Source organism: Phascolarctos cinereus, unplaced genomic scaffold (assembly GCF_003287225.1).
Source record: "Phascolarctos cinereus isolate Bilbo 61053 unplaced genomic scaffold, phaCin_HiC Scaffold_1;HRSCAF=81, whole genome shotgun sequence".
Classification (NCBI taxonomy): Eukaryota; Metazoa; Chordata; class Mammalia; order Diprotodontia; family Phascolarctidae; genus Phascolarctos; species Phascolarctos cinereus.
The window spans coordinates 47,235,468-47,255,545 of NW_027555514.1; the positions used below are offsets into that span (position 1 = coordinate 47,235,468).

At 39.8% G+C, this 20,078-nt stretch overlaps 1 protein-coding gene across 3 annotated transcripts in view; it reads left to right on the plus strand.

Moving 5' to 3' along the window:
* CDK6 (cyclin dependent kinase 6) overlaps window positions 1-20,078 on the plus strand; it is a 269,773-nt gene that overhangs the window by 56,072 nt on the left and 193,623 nt on the right. For all 3 annotated transcript variants that reach the window (XM_020987411.1, XM_020987412.1, XM_020987410.2), the window contains exon 2: window positions 8,746-8,881. In XM_020987411.1, the coding sequence (XP_020843070.1) occupies window positions 8,746-8,881 (136 nt within the window). The remainder of the gene's footprint in view (window positions 1-8,745; window positions 8,882-20,078) is intronic.

The following is a 20,078-nucleotide window of genomic DNA, read 5'->3' on the forward strand; positions in this document are numbered from 1 at the left end:
TCAAAAGAAAGGTGAAAAAGAATTGGGTGACAGGAAAGTAGAGCAGTTGAGTATACACAGCTTTTTCTAGGATGAAAATGAGGGAATAGTTCTCTTTGGAGCAAGAGATTTATAGTTTTTTTTTCACCTAAATATATAATCTAAGGTTCTAAAATAGGAAATTAGTATAAACTTCCAAGCTTTTTAAAACTATAGAATTTTATGACCTTGGAAAGTATCTGATTCAACGTCTTGTTTTTACATCACCTTCTGCAGGTCTTTCCTGGATCAGACAGACCATTCCCTCTGCCATTCTCCACCCCTCAGCCCCACTTAGTTGCATCACCTCCAGATATTCCTGTGCTACAACGACATGGTGATGTGGAAATAGTATGGTATATGAAAGGAGTGTTGACTTCAGAGCCAGAGACTCTTTATAGCCCAATCTTCCCTCTGCCACTTATTACAAGGGACCTTGGTCAAATCACTTAGCCTGAGTTTTTCATTGGTAAAATGAGGGAGTTGGGCTAAATGATTTCTGTGGTCTGGAAAAATAACAGTTTGTTTTTTTTAGAAGAGATAATCTACCTCTTCCTTAACCTGAACTACTTCATTTTTTTCTATGACTTCCTGATAAGCAACAAAATAGTATTCAGAAGGATCGTGTTTATTTGACTGCAAGAGAGTATCTTCTCCCAACATGGGGGAAATTCAGTTTGTATCACTTGGTGATGAGGATAGCTAGCATTTACATAGCATATTAAAGTTTGCTAAGCACTTTAGAGATATTATCTCCTTCTGTCCTCATAATAACCCTGTGAAGGGGGTGCTATTATTATCCCCAGTTAACAGATGAGAAAACTGAGGTAGACAGAAGTTAAGCAACTTGCCCCACTGTTAGTAAGTATCTGAGGCTAGATTTGAATGCCAGTCTCCCTATTTCTAGGTCTGATGCTCTATCCATTGTGCCACCCAACTGTCCTGACCATTAGCCTTAGTGGACAATTTCTAGAATGATCTTAACTTTGTGAATGGAGGACTTCCACTAAGACGGGCATGATCAGTTGTATATCAGCTTCCATGTTGGCTCAGTTGTTAGGGGTATTTGTATACTCAAGTTTGTTGGCTTTCTGTAGTTCAGATGGTCAGGTCTCATTTTTTGGATGCATTCCAGGAACTCATCTCAAGTTTGTTTGGGGGATTCCCATTGACTTTGAAAAACATTTCTATATCTGTGTTGAGTATAGCAGCAATAGCTGCTTACATGGCAACAAAAATGAAAACATAGAGGGGGAAACTCTACCAGTAGCAATTCTAGATAGCTATAAATAGCTCCTAGAGACCTCATCAAGAGTAAGAGTTCTTAATCCATAGGGTCATGTGGTCACAGATTTCATGTGGTCTGTGACTTGCAAGGGGGAAAGAATTACATCTTTATTTTCAGTAACCTCTAACCGAAATAAAAAAATTGAAATTTTGCATTTCCTTCAATTATTTAAAAGCATTATTCTGAGAAAAGATCCATATGCTTTCCAGAATGCCAGAGAGGATCCGTGACACAAAAAAAGATTAAAAACCCCTGACCTAGGGGAACATTTTGAGAAAGGAGGAAGGAAACAACCATTGATTAAGTGCTTACTATGTGCCAGGCATTGTGCTAAGCTTTCTACAAATACTACCTCATTTGAGCTTCACAACAATCATAAGGTGCTCCTATGATGCACTTTTTTTGCTGTTGTTTTAAATTACTACTTGAAGGAAATGTTAAATTTCAGCTAGAAGTTAGTGAAAATAAAGACTTTTTTTTCCCCAAGTTCATGGTCCCTTGAAATTTATCAATGGACCCTTAAGGCTAAGATCTCCTAATCTAGTTCAGCCCCCCCCTCATTTTACAGAGAAGGAAACTGATATTTTGAGAATTCATCTAACCTCTGTGAGCCTCAGTTTCCTCAAGAGCAAAATGAGGTTTTAATGGGTTCTGATCATAATGAGTCAGCAGGCTGATGTGGTAGCCAAAAAGACTTTTGGGGTCATAGGCTTCATGAAAAGAAATATGATGGTCTCGGGTCTTTTCTCCCTCCTCTACGCTCCCAAGGCACTGGTGTTTGGACCTAATTTACAGCTAATACAGCATTCTATCATGTATTAGGAGTCTTTGTTTATATGATGTGAATGCAGGGTCCTCACCTCATCTTTGTATCCTTCAAGAATAATGCTTTGCACATAGTCCAAAACAAGTTGGTTTTATTGAATTGGATGCACTTATTTGTGAAATGAGAACATGATTTGTTTGGATTTGTATTTTAGACATATAATCTGGCTCCATATTGTTTATTAATAATGAGCTAGAACTGACCCTTGCATCTGATTCTATTGAGTGGTTATTTAGAAAGCTGTGTTTACTTAGAATCATTTTCTTTTAATATCTTTTGCTTTTATATCATCTGTATTCCCCCTCCCTTCTGCCTTCTCAGAGAGCCATCTCTTATAGCAGATTTTTAAGGGAAAAAAAAAATTCAGCAAAACTGATCAATACATTGAAAAGTCTGATAAGTAGCATAATGGAGGGAGCATCAGACTTGGAATCAAATCCAGCCTGTGACACTAAGTAGCAAGTCACTTAATTTCTCTCTACCTCAGTTTTCTCATCTGTAAAATAGGGATAACAATGGCACCTTTGCCCCAGGATTGTTGTGAGGATCAAAGGAGACAACATTTATAAAGTACTTTGCAAACTTAAAGCATTATATGAATTCAAGCTACTACAGGCATTATATTCAAACTTGTGGACCCCTTACCTCTATAAGGGAGAAAGGGGAAGGTGTCTTCTCACATACCTAGAGATGTATCATATCATATGGGGCCACGCCTTGTCTTTATTCTTTTTCAGGATTCGTTTTGATTGCTTTATGGTAGTTGTTCTTTCCATTTACTTTGCTATAGTCATTGTGTTGTTGTTTCTTTGTTTTGTTTTGTTTTGTTTTTTTCCCTCCTTGGCTCTGCCTACTTCATCAGTTCATGTAAGTCTTTCTTCCCTTTTTTTGTAATTATCGTTTCTTACAGTACAGTAACATCCCTTTACATTTGTTGTTATTCAGTCATTTCAGTTGTGTCTGACTCTTCATTATTACCCCATTTGGGGTTTTCTTGACAGAGATACTGGAGCGGTTTGCCATTTCCTTCTCCAGCTCATTTTACAGATGAGGAAACTGAGGCAAAAGGGTTAAGTGACTTGCCCAGGGTCACATAGCTAGTAAGTGTCTGAGGCCAGATTTGAACTCAGGAAAATGAGTATTCCAAGTTCTAAGCCCAGTACTCTACCCACTGCGCCACCATGTACCATCATTTAACTGTTTCCTAGTTGATGGACATCTATTTTGTTTCCAATTCTTTGGTACCCTACTGAAAAAAAAAAGTGCACTGCTATAAATATTTTGATGTACATGGAGCTTTTTTGTCAATGACCCTCCTTGGAGTATATTCCTAGCAGTGGAACCTCAGGGTCAAAGGGCATGGACTTTGTAGCCACTTTATTTACATGATCCTAAATTACTTTACAGAATGCTTATACCAATTGACAGCTCCATTGATTTAATGTGCCTATTTTACCACAACCCCTCCAGCTATCACCATTCCCATCTTTTTTATTAAAACATGTTCTTGATTCCCTTTTGCGTTCTAAATCTTCACCAACTTTTCCACAGCCCTCAAACTAACTAGTCCATCTCAGCCCCCATCAACTTATGTGTTAGTATAATCAATAAGCATTGAATAGATCCTTTCCTCCACTTCCTTCTGGTAGAGAAGAGAGGCCTGACTGAAGAGGATATGTTGCATATACAGTCTAAGATAGTCACTGTTTCAGTTGGCTTTGTGTAACTTTTCCTTTGACCCAAGGGAGGGCTCTTTGGAGGTGGATAGATCCAGAAACGACAATGATGTAAAATTAAAAGAAATCTTACTTTAAAACAAATAAATAGCTACTTTCCTTTCCTCTAAAAAATAGCTGAAACTCCTGCTTTTCTCAGTCCTACCCAGGACAATCTCCTTTTTTCTTACTGAATTGCAGTCTTGCAATGGCTGGAATGGCCTATTTGCCAATATATTAAATACCTGGCAAGGGAGAAAAAGGTGTTTTAGAAAGTTTTTTAAAGAAAATGTTGGTCAACACAAAGGAATCATACAGTTGGAAAAATGTTTCCAGTGTTTATTTTCAGATGTTCAGACCTGTTTGGCTCCCTTCTATTTGTAAGCATTGGAGTTATAGGCAGTCTGGCTGTATTCCTCATTGATTCATAGAAATCTATTGCAAATTGTTCATTTCAAGACTCTCTAGCTTTAAGCCACTGGGATGGCTGTGATAAGACTACAGCATCTTTCTGTTCATTGCTTACTCAAGAGACCATTATTTGACCGGGGTAAGTTACAAGCCCTCCTCTCTCCCCCCAAGCAACATAAATATTATATGCTAATGAGCTTGTGATTAACTTTACAAGTACTTATTCAAAATACCTTTCTCTCCACATTGAGACTAGCGTGGCCATTAATTTGGGGCAGGAATGTTTCACGGTTTTCATTTTTGTCTTTGTATATGCCCAGCACTTATTAGTACACAGTGCCAGACACAGAATAGGTAATTAACAAATACTTGTGGGTTGACTGATTGATCATTCCTAAGAGCACAAGCTGATATCAAAAGAAAACTTACATTTTAGACAGTTCTAGTGCATGCTGGTTGGAGCAGGAAGGCACAGGGAAAGGATTTGTAATCTACTGCCTATACCACAAAGCTGAAGAGCTCAGTCTGAGCTAAAATTTCAAAAAAAAAATTGTTGTTGTTTTTTGTTTTTACATCACCTCAGTTTTCAAGTATTCCCCTACTTGTACCCAGGACCCTTGTAACAAAGAATAAAAAAGAGGGAAAAAAAGTCTATTTTGCCTAAACTAGCCAACCCATCATCCATACCGTGCGTGGCAGTTGCCCATAGTTCCTTGACTCTGCAAAGAAAAGAGGGAGAGAGAAGGATACTTTTCTCCTCTGTTCTTTGGAGCCAAGCCTGATCATCATAAGTCCATAGTGATCAGCTTCATTTTTTTTCCTTCGTTCCATTTACACTGTTGTGGTTATGCACTGGTTCAGCTTCATTTGGTTATCAGTTCATCTTCAGTATTCCCGTGGGTCTCTGTGTCTTTCATATCCATGGTTTCTTACAGCACAGTAATACTGAAGGAGCTTTTAATGCCAGAGGAAACTTGGGGAGGAAGAATATCTTTATCTGTCTTTCAAATTGCCTTTTACTGTTAGTCATGCTATGTTTGTTCTTCTGCATAAGAGACAGACTTAAATTTCTTTTGTTTATGTGCTGTTTCTGACCAAAGAGTTTATACTTTGGAAGAAAAGTCATTTCAGAATTTTGTTTCCAGAACTTTAAAGCATATATGTAATGTTTAGATTGAAATTTTTGGTCCAACTAACTTATTTATGCAATAGTAATAATAATTCTTAATAACATTGCTTCAGGGCTTTGCATTTTACAGAGAAATTTCCTTATAACAATCTTGTGAGTTAGGAAGAGTACGGACATATTATTTTCTTCATTTTACAAATGAGGAAACTGAGTTTTGGAGCACTTAGATGTCTTATCTGTGTTTATGTTGCTGATAAATGTCAGGGTAGGGATTAAAATTCAGGTCTCCCAATTCCAAATCCAGACAGATTTTCTTCTGTGCTTCGCTGCCTTGTCCTGCAAGTCCACTATTTTATCTTTTAAGTGAAATGATGAGTATGCTACTTTTTTTTCTTAATATGATTTTTTCCTTAAAATCAGTTATGATTTGCTTTGTTTTAATTAGTAATTGGGTGAAAGAATTTTTAATTGTGAGGGACTTTTTTTTTTTTGGTCAGCCAATTTAGCGAAGCTATAGTACAAGAATGAAAACAGTCTGTGATGCAGCAGTGTGTTTCCACGAACAGACAGGAATCTTATCCCCCAGATGGCTGTTGAACTTTTCATTGCAGAATCTGTTGTAAAAGAGTGCTGACCTGGAGGGAGGAATAGGCTTCCTGAGTGTGTAAGAGTAAAGTCTTCCATGTTTAGTTAGGCAGGGTGGTGGAGGCCATCTCCAGTTGTCCTGATCTGTGTCCTGCCACTGGACCCACATAGCTCTGGAGGAGAAAGTGAGGCTGGTGACTTCTCATTACCCTCTCTCACTAAAATCCAATTCACTTGCAAGTCATGGCATCACCTTCCTGATGTCATGTTCCTCTTTGAGAAGGAAAGACAAAAACAACCAGGCAGGGTGGTGGTACAGTGGAAAGAAGACTGGAGTTAGAGTCAAAGGACCCAACCCAAGTCGCATTTATCAAATTAAAATTAAAAAAAATACTTTTTTCCCCTTGTATTTGTACTCCTCTTACTCACTGTGCTAAATATTAGGAGTACAAATACAAGGGGAAAAAAGTATCCCTACCCTCAAGGAGCTTATATTCTAATGGGTAAAAACAACCACTAAATGGGCTTTGAATCTTGGTTCTACTAATTACTAGCTCAGTGACCATTGGGCAAGTTACTTCCCCTTTCTAGGGCTTGGATTCCTTCTTAATAAAATGAGAGACTTGGTCTCTAGGCAACCTGTAATGTCCGTCTCAAATCAACATCACCAGTTTGAGAAAAGCTGTGTAGTTTTTTATTTCCCTTAAAAGTGAAAATTTCAGTTAGTCTGTGAACAAGTGTTTATTAAGCTCTTACCAAGTTCCCACGGATAGTTAGGCATCACAGCAGATAGAGTACCTGGCCTAGAGTCAGGAAGACCTATGTTTAGATATTTACTAGCTGTGTGACCCTGGGCAAGTCTCTTAACCCTATTTGCCTCAGTTTCCTCAACTGTAAAATGAGCTGGAGAAGGAAATGGCAAACCACTCCAGTATCTTTGCCAAGGAAACCCCAAATGGGGTCATGAAGAGTTGAATATGACTGAAAAAGACTTGAACAGCAAAAACTATGTTCTGGGTACTATGTTAAGCACTATAGGTATACATTAAAAAGGGTAAAATAACCCCTACTTGATAGGAGCTGGCATTCTAATGGGAAAAGCAGTAAGTATATGTATAAATATACCTAGCATAAGTATAATGTTAAATACAAATATTGACAAAGGAGCTAAATACATGGTAGCTGGGAAAGAGGGCCCTGGCAATTGAGGGAATCAGGAAAAACTTCATGCAGAACTTAAAGGCACACACCTTTTACCCAGTATGTAGTTCCCTATTTTAGGCTTAAAATTCTGTCCATTTTAGCTGATACTACACAAGCTGCTAACCACCACTCTGAATTCTATGTCTTTAACTTCAGTTACTTCCATTTTGTTTGTGTGAATACCCCCTCTGTTTGCAAAGTACATTAAAGGGGTGCTTCATTTTGGTATCTAGTCTGAAACCTCTGTGCTTTTAGATTGTTTTTCATGTTTTTTAAATGATTGAATGAAAAATATTTATTAAGTACTTGATGTGTGCCAAGCAGTAAGCACTTGATATAAATTCAAGAGAGACATTCCCTACCCTCAAGGCTTTTACATTTTTAAAAAAAATTTTGTCTTTATTTTTTTTCCCCAATCAATGAAACCCACCTTATCTCCCCCACCCCTTGAGAAAGCAAAGGGGGAAAATAAACCTCTATTACAAACATGTATAGTCAAACAAAACAAATTCTTGCATTGGCCATGTCCACTTCCCCCAAAATGTCTGAATTTGTACTCATGAGTCCATCACCTCTTATAAGGAAGTGGATAGCATGTTTTATCATGAGTCTCTGGAATTGTCATTGGCATTTCATTGATTAGAATTCCTAAGTCCTTCAAAGTTGTGTGTCTTTGTAATATTATTGTTATTGTATAAATTGTTAATGTGATCCCACTCACTTCATTCTATATAAGTTCATACAAGTCTTCTCAGGTTTTTCTGAAACCATCCCCTTCATCCTCTCTTATAGCACAGTAGTGTACCATCACAGTCAAACACCATAACTTATTTAACCATCCCTCAGTTGATGGGTACCCCATCAGTTTCCAGTTCTTTGTCACTGAAAAAAGAGCTGCAGTAACTATTTTTGTCCATATGGATCCTTTTGTCCGTTTCTTTGATCTTTTTCAAGTATAGATCTGGAAAATTGTGAGAGTGTGTGTGTATGCACATATTCCAAACTGTGCCCCAAAAGTCACTAAAATGTGTCTGTCCTTTGACCAGCACTGGGGCGTTGCTTCAAATTGCTTTCCAGAATGGCTAGACCACTTCACAGCTCCACCAAACCATCAGTGTGTCCATTTTCCCACAGTTCCTCCAGCATTTGTTATTTTCCATTTTTTGTCAGCTTTTTTTTTTTGTCAATTCAGTCTGATAGATGAGATGCAAAACCTCCTGATTTGCATTTCTCTAGTGATTAGTTAGAGCATTTTCTTTCATATGGCTAGCTTAGATTTCTTCCTCTGAAAACTGCCTGTTCATATTCTTTGTCCATTTCTTAATTGGGGGATAGGATTGCTTTTTATCTCTTTAACTTCTGGCAAAAAACATGTCCCCTTGGAATGACACTCTTAACACAGTTTGCATTAGAGCAACCCCAAGGAAAGACGGACCTATTTCCAGAAAGTTTATTTTTTTTTAACTTTCCTTCTTTTTTACGTCATAAAATTGAGGCTTATGCATGAGAAGTGCATGTTGCTTCTTTGCTGATTTCTACCTACTTATCTTCCCTTTCCCTTTTGCCCTAGGTTGTTTGATGTGTGCACGGTGTCACGGACAGACAGAGAAACCAAGCTCACGCTAGTGTTCGAACACGTTGATCAAGACTTGACCACCTATTTGGATAAAGTTCCAGACCCAGGAGTACCCACAGAAACAATCAAGGTACTACGAAGTCATTCTTTTTTACTCAATTGCAATCTGATTGTGCCTGTACCATTCCTGTACTGAAAAGACCAGAGCCAATATGTTTGCCATATTTCTTTAGTGGTCAGCATTTAATACCAATATTCAACTATTACCTTGTTCTAGATGACTTAATTTCTCCATTTGCCAAAAATTAATTTTTGTTATAATCCTTTACATTAATACAGTATAGTTAACAGGGGTGGGGAACCTATGGCCTCGAGGCCTCTAGGTCCTCAAGTACAGCCCTTTGACACAACTTTGTGAAGGTTCCCCACCTCTGGACAGTATCTAACCTGAGAGTCAAAGGCAGCCTGGATTCAAGTTCTTCTTGCCTTAGTAAGCACAGTATAACCAATAGACCTTAATTTTGCTTGATGATTAGAATTCAGTATTTATCATTAGGATATTATGATTCCTCATTATTTTCATAGTTGAATTTTACAGCTTAACAAGTAACTTTTTAACATACTTGTCTTCTTGTGAATGCCTCTTTCTTTCCAAAAGTCTAGTGCAAGGATGGAGACCATATGTGTGATTTCATTAATATAAGGAACTCCTCAATAAGGAAACTTTCCTCTATGATGCAGGACATCACCTTCTTAGTCTTAATCTTGGATTTCCAGAGCAGTTAGAGATTAAATGACTTACCCAGGGTCTCACAGCCTGTATGTCTCAGAAGCAATCCCCAAATCCAGGTTTTCTGGCCTCTCGAGTTGGCCATGCTGGCTCTGCGGGAAAATTCTCTGCCTGAAATTCATGGATTCTAGTCAGTTGGTGTTTAATTAGTACAGATTTTACTGTGTTGTGAGTTTCAGCTTAATTCTGTTAGATTTGTGGGTGTTCATCTGAGGTCATCATGAAAAGACCCTCAATTTTCAGACATACGGATTCAATCCAGCGAATCATGTATGTAGGAGGGTAATTTAAAAAGACTCCTAAGACACAAGGAATTTCTTCTAAATAAGAAATCCAGAGCTTTGCACCTCAAAATTTGTCAGTAAGTTAGAGCATCGTTTGAGGGCTCTGTCATTTTACTTATAACTAGTTTTTCTCTGCTCAGACTAAGAAGTGCCTTTTTTGGTAGGGACCGAAATGTGTTCCCTGTTACTTATGAATTTAGCTGTTCAACGGTTCATTTTTCTGGTTATAATTTGACATTCTCTCCAGCCTGGTTTTCCTACAGTCATAACTGCTCTAAAGACTTTCTTGGGTTTTGTTAATCTGATAGTGCTGCATGTGTAGAGAAATCCCTTTACCTCTCTGAGACTCGGTTTCCCTCTTTGTAAAAATAAAAGTCTAGTCCCTAGATATCACAGTGGAAACAGTCAAGAAGACTTATCTTCCTGAGTTCAAATCTGTCCTCAGATGCTTATTAGCTGTGTGACCCTGGGCAAGTCACTTAACCCTGTTGGCTTCCATTTTCTCATCTGTAAAATGAGCTGGAAAAGGAAATGGCAAATTGCTCTAATATCTTTGCCAAGAAAACCCCAAAAGGGGGTATGGAGAGTAGAACGTGACTGAAACGATTCAACAGTAGCTAGGGGTGGCTAGTTGGCACAGTGCTGGACCTAGAGTCAAGAAACCTGAGCTCAAATTCAGCCTCACGCACTTGTAGCTGTATATCGCTGGGTGTCTGACTTACCTTAGTTTCCTCCTCCATAAAATGGGGATCATAATAGCACCTACCTCCCGGGGTAGGAACAAATGAAAGAATGATTGTAAAGCATCTGGCAAATCTTAAAACGCCATATAAATATTAACTCTTAAGGACCTCTTACTAGCCAGAAGACAGTTTTGATAATGCAAAGGCAAAGTGAAGAATGGTACCTGCCGTCAAGGGAGCTTACATTTTCCTTATGGGATAGGCCCTGTTCACAGATGAGTAAATCCAAAATAATTTGAGAAGGGAGAGATAGCTCATTAATAACTTAAGTAGATCAGGAATGGTAGCACGGGAGATGATAGCTGAGTGAAGAATTGAATAAAGCGAAGGATTCGGAGACAGAGGTGAGGAGGAAAGACAAGACAGATGTACTCAGTGTGTGGGAGAGGGAGAGGCCTGAGCAGGATTGGTTTTCTCACTTGATAGAATATTTAGCAGTTTTTCCCACACATTTAAATGTGTGGTTTTATTAAACCACTCCCCGAAGCTGGGGCGATTTGTTCCTCCTGGGTGCAGGGTAGGCTAGTGTGTGTCTGGGAAACCCAGTCTTTACCACATTATGCCTGATGTCAAGCTTGTGTTTTGTTATGTTTTGTTTTGTTTTGTTTTGTTTTTTTAAGTAGCATGGAAGCTAGGTAATGAAGAAAAAGATAAGGGACTTAACTCTGTATAAACAACAACAGCGTAGAACTTATGGGAATATCATCAGTGCTTTGGACATCTCCAGTGCCTTTCATTTAAAATTCATATATATAGGAACTAGAGAAAAAAATTGAAAAGTAAAATAAAATTTTATTTGGTCTTTTTTGAATTCTACATTTGTGTACAAGGAATGGGCTTGGAGAGATCTTAATGAACACTGACACATTGTGGAAAGGTGCCTGAGTCCTCCTTCTCGCTACACCCCTCTCCTCCCCCATGGCTAGAATCCCAGATGCTCTCGCACTAACATACCCTAAAAGTGAAGGGGTAACTCTGAGGTTTTTGTTTTTTCTTTTCAACCAGCAAGTATTTATTTTCTCTCCTTCCAATTTAAAAGAAAAAAAAACTTTTGTAATAAATGCGCATAGTTAAGCAAAACAGATTCCTGCATTAGTCCAAAATTTCTGTCTCATTGTGCCCCCTGAGCCCATCACCTGTCTCTGTCTGGGGTCGAGTTGCATGCTTTATCGGTCTGGTGGACTTGTGGCCAGTCATTCCATTGATCAGCGTTCTCAGGTCTTCCAGAGTTGTTTATCTTTCCGATGTTATTGTATGAGTTGTTCTGATTCTGCCCCTCACTGCATCTATTCGTGCAAGTCTTTCCTGGTTTCTCTGAAACATTCTCTTTTGTCATTTCTTGGAGGACATTACTTAGTATTTCATTACATTCATATACCATTATTGGTTTGGCCATTCCCCCAATTGGTGGGCACTCCCTTAGTTTCCAGTTCCTTGCCATCATGAAAAGGGTACTATAGAGACTTTTTGTGCATATGTGTCCATTTCCTCCCTCTTTGATCTCTTTAGAGCATTGGCCTAGTAGTGGTATTGCTCGGTCAAAGAGTATACACTGTTTAGTGACTGCTGCATCTCGGTTCCAAATTGCTTTCCACAATGGCTGGACCACTTCACATCTCTACCATATGTCTGTTTTCTGAAGCCCCTCTAGCACTTGCCATTTTCCCTTTTTTTGGCATCTTTAATAATATTATGGGTGTGAGAAGACCTTCAGAGTTGCTTGGATTTGCATTTCCCCCTAATTGTCTGTTAACTTGGAGCATTTTGGAGTTTTTCTGTGATGCGCTGACTTTGTTCCCACTGTCATACCTACGGTTCAGGTGTGAAGCAACATAAAACTCCATGTTTCCTCTGGTGAATCTTTCCAAGGGAGGACAACCAAGAGAGATGTAAAATGCCACATATGGGCATCCCTGCTCGACCATGCACACAGCCTGTCCCACATTTTCTGCAGCCTGTAGATTGATGTCATGACCTGTCTTTAAAACATACTCCAGCAACATTCAGAGTCCACCTTCCTTAAGTGTTCTAGGGACCTGCCTCAGGTAAAAAGCACCACACCATCCATCACCTGACCTCTGGGCAGCCAAATCTTCATGGTGCCATTGGGGGCAGCCTTCCACGCTCATTGTTTTGCCCACTGTACCCTGCATGCTACTGAAACCCATAGCCAGATCCATTATACCTTAGTCAGGTATTGTGTGTATAGCTCCATGTACTTCTCCATGGGATGTCTGAGTAGTCTGGTGCATGTAGAAGAAATCCCATAAGACTCATTTTCCGTACCATTCATTTTATATTCATTAATAATATCTGGCAGTGGTAGAGTGCTTTAAGATTTACAAAGTGCTTTACATCTTATCTTATTTAGCCCTCACAACAACCCTGAAAGTTTAGCACTATTATTATCTCCATTTTACAGATGAAGAAACTGAGGCTCAAAGAATTAAGTAGGTTGCACATAGTCACACAAGTAATATCTCAGGCAGGATTCGAACTCAGTTTTTCCTGACAAGTCTGGTACTCCATCCATCGAACCACCTAGTTGCCCATCCAATGATGCCCTATAGGATTCCATTCCCTTTATGCCTTATGCTTTGTTTCTCTAGTTATTCTGGAGCAGTACTGGGTCAGGTAGCTCCTAGGTCTGTCTGAATCAATCTTCCTCTGCTTACAAATTGTGTGATCCTGGCTCCCATGACACTCCTACAGTCTCCTTACCATGGCCCTAGTCTCCAGCCATTTCTATCTAAACTGTAAATCTGGACTCCCCATACTCTGATAAGAGAACCTGTTACTCCATCTTGCCTGGCCACTGCCCACAGTCTCCTCACCACCCTGCCCCTCCCACACTTGGAGGGGGTTGGGGTGGGATAGTTAAAATGTAAGCTGTTTGAAAGCCGGGACTGTCTTTTGGGCTTGTCTTTCTATCCTCAGGGCTTAGCAAGTGGCCCATGCTTAATAAGTGTGATATCCCTATCTCATCTCTCTGTTTATCTCCCTCAATCAGTTAGCCAGACTTAATCTGAATCCTGCTTCCTCACCTGTAAAATGGAGCAGTTGGACCTCTTTGAGACACTTTACAAATATACATAAGGGTAATTGGAATTACTGATGATGTTCTTGTTATTACCACCATCTAAGCTTTTTAAAGGCAACTCACCTTTCTTTTCCTTGGTAGTGCTTTGCACATATTGGATATTCTGTAAATGTTGGCTGGTTCACAGTGCCATTTACAGATAGCACTTCGAAGCAGAGAGATGGCGTCACTCGAAAGAGAGCAGGGTACTTTGAGTCCAGCCCAGTCTCCTCTCCATACCATCTGGCCTCCTGACAGAATCCACCTCAGAACAGAAATAATTTTCCGTATACCTCTATGTGACTCTAAGTAAATAAAGCTGTGTGGAGTTTTTAAAAAAAAACCTCCAGCAAAATTCAATCTATGGCACTTATTTATGAATTAAATCTGATTTTCTCTTAGAGTGGATTTTTTTTAGATACCTGTTGTTTATAGTGCTTTTAGCAAAAGAAATAAAACATGTTATTAGGTTTACTGTACAAAATCCAGACTGCAGGGACTCCTGACAGATGCTCTGACAGCACCTGTTTTCTGCCTCCAGGAAATATCTGCTTTCATGAATAATATCTGCTTGCTGTAAACAGTGGCTTTTATGTTGGTGTGGGATGCTTAGAACTGAATCATCTTTCCCTGTCTGACATAATGGAAAGTGACTAGTTCATTGGGCTTCAGATGAGGAAAATGGCCCATTTCCCCCCTGTCTTCCCACCCCTTAAATGGGGGAAGAAGAAAAAAAGCCCTAATGGGTCGCGCTCTCTCTCTCTCTTTCTCTCTCTTTCTCTCTCTCTCCCTCTCTCCCTCCTTCCCTCCTTCCCTCTCTCTCTCCCTTTCTCTTTCCCCTCTTCTCTCTCTCCTCCCCCTTCCTCCCCACTTCTCTTCCTTCTTTCTCTCCCTTTCCCTCTCCCTCTCTTTCCCTCTCTCTCTCCCTTTCCTTCTCCCTCTCTTTCCCTCCCTCCTTTCTCTCCTTCCTCTTCTCCTTTCTCATTCTCTCCCTCCCACCTCCTTCCCCCCCCCCCCCGTCTCTTTCTGTCTGTCTGTCTCTCTGTCTTTCAGCACCTGGTGGTTTTTCACTTTGCCTGAATCACTAGCAGGTGATTTGTTCCATCTTTGCCGAACACAGAGTAAATTAACATGAAAATATGGCTTCTCAGAATACAAGGCAGCCTGTAATGCTGTGTCGCTGCTCCTGATCATTAGCCATCTGCCACCAGCACACTTACTCTGTTTATCACATTAGGAATTCGGAGCAGATGTTGCATAATAAGGTGATTCCAAAAACAGGGCAAGAAATTCAGAGAACAAACACACCACGATAAATGATGTAATTCCGGGAGGAAATTGGGGAAAATCTAAAATCTTCCTGATCCGTCCGGTTGAGGCAACCTAGCATTTAAAAGAAGGTCTTATGTAGTATTTGGCATTCGCTTTCATATAGAACTCTATATCTCATACTACTAGAAACCTTCTTTAAAAGAAAAAAAAATTCCCACCATTTAAATGAGAATGACTGAAAGATAGACTATATATAAAGATGGTTTAATGAGATGTGTCATTTTAACTAGTTCCGCAGTAGCTAAGAATAAACACTAGTGTAGAGAAACAGACTCCTTTTAACCTCCAGATCACTGACTAGTAATGCTAGATTGGACTTTTACTATGGACTGTGACCTACTTAAGGTGTTTCAACTTAAGGCAATTATACTAACAGTAGTCCGCCTTTATTATTTACAGCACTTAAAGCAGAGAATGGACTTTGATTCAGTCAAAATGGCTTCATTTTCCTTTAGCTCATACACAAGACTCCTATTTCCCATCTCCCTGCCTTTATTTGAGCCGCGCTGGGCACCTCAAATATACTCTTTCCTCACCTTCACTTAGAATCCCTGGTTTCTTTTAAGGCACCGCTGAAGTGACAGCTTCTCAGCTACTAGTGCGTCCCACACAAAGTCACCTGAATGTCAATGCCAATGCCTTCCCTCAGAGATTATCTCCAGTTTATTCCTTATACATGGTAGGTTGCATGTTGTCCTCTCCTATTAGACTGGGAGCTCTTTGAGGGCAGGCGTGTAGTAGGTACTTAATTTAATTTTTTTGGCCTGGCAGGTGCCTAATAAATGCTCATTGACTTGATGTATTTATTTTGTATAGTCTACATATGTCCATGCTGTCTCCCCCAAAAGAATGTAATTTTGAGAGCAGGGGACTATCTCTATGTTACATTTGAATCCGTGACAACTAGACTGGTATCCAACCCATAGTAGATCATTTTAATAAAATATTCCTTGCTTACTTAATAGGGTAGGACCTGGGATGCCCAGTGAGCTCCATATTTCGTCTGCTTTTTCAGGCCCATTCCGCAACCAATCCAGCTTCAGGCCCTAAACATCACTCACCAGCTGCTCATCCAAAGTTCTCTCTGGCTTCTTAGACGGTCTAATTTCAGAATCCTGCCACCTTTTTTTTTTCTTTTTAGGTCTCACCAGTCCATCCCTCTGCCCTCAAGCTCATACAGGCCCTTTCTTGGCAATTCGTTAAATAAACAAAATTTGTTGTGATGGATGGCTTTATCACCCCCATTTAATTGAGTTATTTAATCTCAAGGCAATAATATTTATAACTATGTGATTTGGAAGAAGTCATGGAGTGGTTGACAGATCACTGGCCTCAAAGCCAACTTCAGGGCCTTAGCTCTGACATACATTGGCATATGACTCTGGGCAAATCACAGCATCATGGAATTGGAAGCTGGAATCACAGGGTTTGGAAGGGAATTCTGTGCCCACCGTGTTCAACCCATACAGGACAGAAATCCCTAGTATAACATCATTTACCCTCCCAGTACCCAAGTTATCTCTCTTCTACTATAAGTTTCAGAGAGGGTGCTAACCTGCATCAGTAGAGGGAGTTCCCTCACATGGGAGTTTATTAGGTTCACTCCTCCTTCATCAAAGCTCACATTTACAGTTTGCAAAGCATTTCCCTCTTAATATCAAACTGAGTTATAGTACGAATGCTTTATATTTGAGAGGAAGCATCCTCTGACAGAAAGCAGTGGAGTGAGAAACCAGAGGTCAAGTCGACAAGCATTTATTAAGTTCATGCTGTATACTGGGCACTGTGCTAAATAAGTGGTGGGAATACAGATGCAAGCAAAAAGAAAGACTGTTCCTGCCCTCAAGGAGCTTACATTCTGAGAGTCTAAGTTCAAGTCTTAGTTCTTCCATGCACTAGAGAAGCAACTGTTTTTCTGGTCCTCAGTTTCCCCATCTGTAATATGAAAGAGATAGGCTAGATGATATCTAAAGTTCCTTCCAGCTTTAAAACCCACTGGATCCAGTTTTGAAGTCTTTTAGGGTTCTGTTCACTTTCCACTGACTTCAACAAAATGTGGGTATTGAGTTGTTTTCAGTCATGTCCAGTTCTTTGTGACCCCATTTGGGTTTCTCTTGGCAAAGTCACTGGAATGGTTTCCCATTTCCTTCAGCTTATTTTACAGATAAGGAAACTGAGGCAAACAGGGTTAAGTGATTTGCCTGGGGTCACACAGATGCTTCCTCAGTCTGGATTTGAACTCAAGCCTTCCTGACTCCAGGCCCTGTGCTCTTATCTACTGCATCACCTAGCTGCCAAACATAGCATTTGAGTCAGGCAATAAGCATTCCTTAAGCACCTCCTGTTTGCCAGGAAGTGTGAGAACCACATATTCCAGAAGTGGTTTGATCAGTGCAGGATACAACAGGACTGTATAATCCTTTGTCCTGGACCATACACCTTATATTCATACTACCTAAGATTGTATTAACTTTTTTGGCAATCCACCTCGCACTAATGCCTCACATTGAGGCTGTATTCAATCAAATATAAATATATAAAAATATATATGCATGTATGTATGTATATGTGTGTGTATATATATATACATACACACATATGTATATATATACACACACACACACACATATATATATATTTAAAATGAATTTCTATTTAAACAAGTTTCTAAATTTCCCCTAGTTGGTTTTTAAAATTAAACAACATAAAAGTAGAAACAAAATTCCAATATTCACCAAAATATTCATAGCAGTGCTTTTTTTTTTCCTTTTTTGCCAAGAGCTAGAAACAGGTGGTATCCATCTATTGGGGAATGGCTCCACTTCCATGTGTTTTTGTACCGGACACCGTACTCTTTGGTGTCACACACACACACACACACACACACACCCCATTCCCATCTCCCAGCTTCCTGCATTTTCCCTGGCTGCCCCCCCATGCATGGGTTTCTCTCTCTGCTCATCTCAGTCTCCTGGCTTTCCCTTTTTCCTTCCTAGTTCTCCATAATGCTCGTGCTTTCTCTCTGAGATTTTCTCCTGGCTGCCCCCCCATGCATGGGTTTCTCTCTCTGCTCATCTCAGTCTCCTGGCTTTCCCTTTTTCCTTCCTAGTTCTCCATAATGCTCGTGCTTTCTCTCTGAGATTTTCTCTTCATTTATTTTGCTTGGCTGTCTGTAGTGATTTGCATGTCGTCTCCTGCTCTGAGTGCAGGAACTATTTTTCATCTGCCTTGGTATCTCCAGCACTTACTTAGCATAGCACCTGGATACATAGTAGGTACTTAATAATAAACACTTTTTGATTTAATGAAATATTATTGTGTGGTAAATATTAAAAAATGGGAATTTCAGGGAGTCATGGGAAAATGTGTCTGAAACAACAAAGTAAAATAAGGGCCGGTAAAAAAAAAAAACAGTGTACACATTGAGATACAGCTGGTTAAATGAAAAGATCACCTCAGTGTTGATGAAGGAACAGGAAGGAGTAACTGAAAAAGCAGTCATGGTCGCAGAAAATAGATAATGAACCAGCCTCTCTCCTCCCTGCTGAGAAATGTGGCTGCTGTGGGGGAATACCTTTATTTCTTTGTTACAAAGAAGAGTTCAGCTCTGGAATGGGGCCAGGAGATTTATCTCAAAATGACAAAGATGTAAAAAGAAAAGAAAAGGCATCAATAATATTTCTTTAAAAATGCTTTTTAAAAAAAAAAAACTTCAGTGCAGGACTTTACATTAATTTCATCCTGTTAATTTCAGCCTCTTGGTTTTAGCAGAGAACAATTAAGTGACTTGCCCAGGGTCTCTCAGCCACTAAGTGTTGGAGGCAAGATTCAAATTTAGGTCTTCTCAATTCCAAGTGCAGTGGTTTATCCACTATACCCCCAGTTACCACTAGAAAGAAGTTCTTAGTGGCCCTAGCAAGTTCTAGGTTCATCATCTATGAGGAGGTTCTCCCATTAGATCACCTGGTCCAGGGGTTTCTTCTTTTTACCTTTCTCTTCTAAGATCCTAGGAGGAAGCTAGATGACTTAATGAGCAGAGCACTAAACCTGCAGTGACAAGTACCCGCGTTCAAATTTGGGCTGAGACTCTTAACCAGCTTTGTGACCCTGGGCAAGTCACTTGACCCTGTTTGCTTTAAACTACTAGAGGAGGAAATGGCAAACCACTCCAGTATCTTTGCCAAGAAAACCGCCATGGACAAAGAGTCAGACACAATCGAACAAGTAAACAACAACCTTTACTACAGTTCTCCCTTCCACATCATGATTTTCCCCATCACAGTTTCAGTATATTTTGCAGGTTGGCATGAGAAATTAAATGGGAATTTTGAGGGAGTTTTGTGAAAGCCACAGAAGACATGTAAAGGCCAGCAGACAACACAGAAAATGTTTAGAAACTCAGAAATGCATAAAATATATGTATAGTGTTTTATAATGTAGCCTGTGATCAAATTTCTTAACCCAGATTTTGCAATAAGATAGTGTAAATACCCCATAAAAGAAAAAAAGATTCAGACTTCTTCTCTGGTACAAAGAGAGGGCCAAATAATTCTATGTAGATTTTCCAGATCATGGGGGTGCTGTGCCCCTAACCCCCATGATGGGGAAGGAGTAACTGTAGTTTTGATTTCCCTGTGCGATTTTAGAGTCTTTCTTTTGTTGGCTTCTTTCATGGATCATTTCTTCCATCTTTTCTAAGGGATCTCCATGATAGAGTATCAGACGTGGAATTAGCAAGACCCTGGTTCAGCCCCTCCCTTAGACACTTACTAGCTATGTGGTTGAGGGCCAGTTAGAGGGGATTAAAAATGCTTCTTGCCAGACCATGACATGTAGCTGGATGCCACTGTTTACTGCACGTGGACAGTGAATGGGGCCTAGAATTGAGTAGGAGAACCTGGATTGCCCAGAGCATTCACACAAATTACAGCACCCCAAGGAATGGAAGAGGGTCTTCAGAGGTCATCTTGCTCTTCCCAAACCAGAACAAGAATACAGCATTCCCACAAAGTCTTCAGCCATCACTCATCACTGGAATCCTAGTGAGGGAGAATCTATTATTACCTTCCAAAGAAGCCATTCTGATTTTGAGTGGCTCT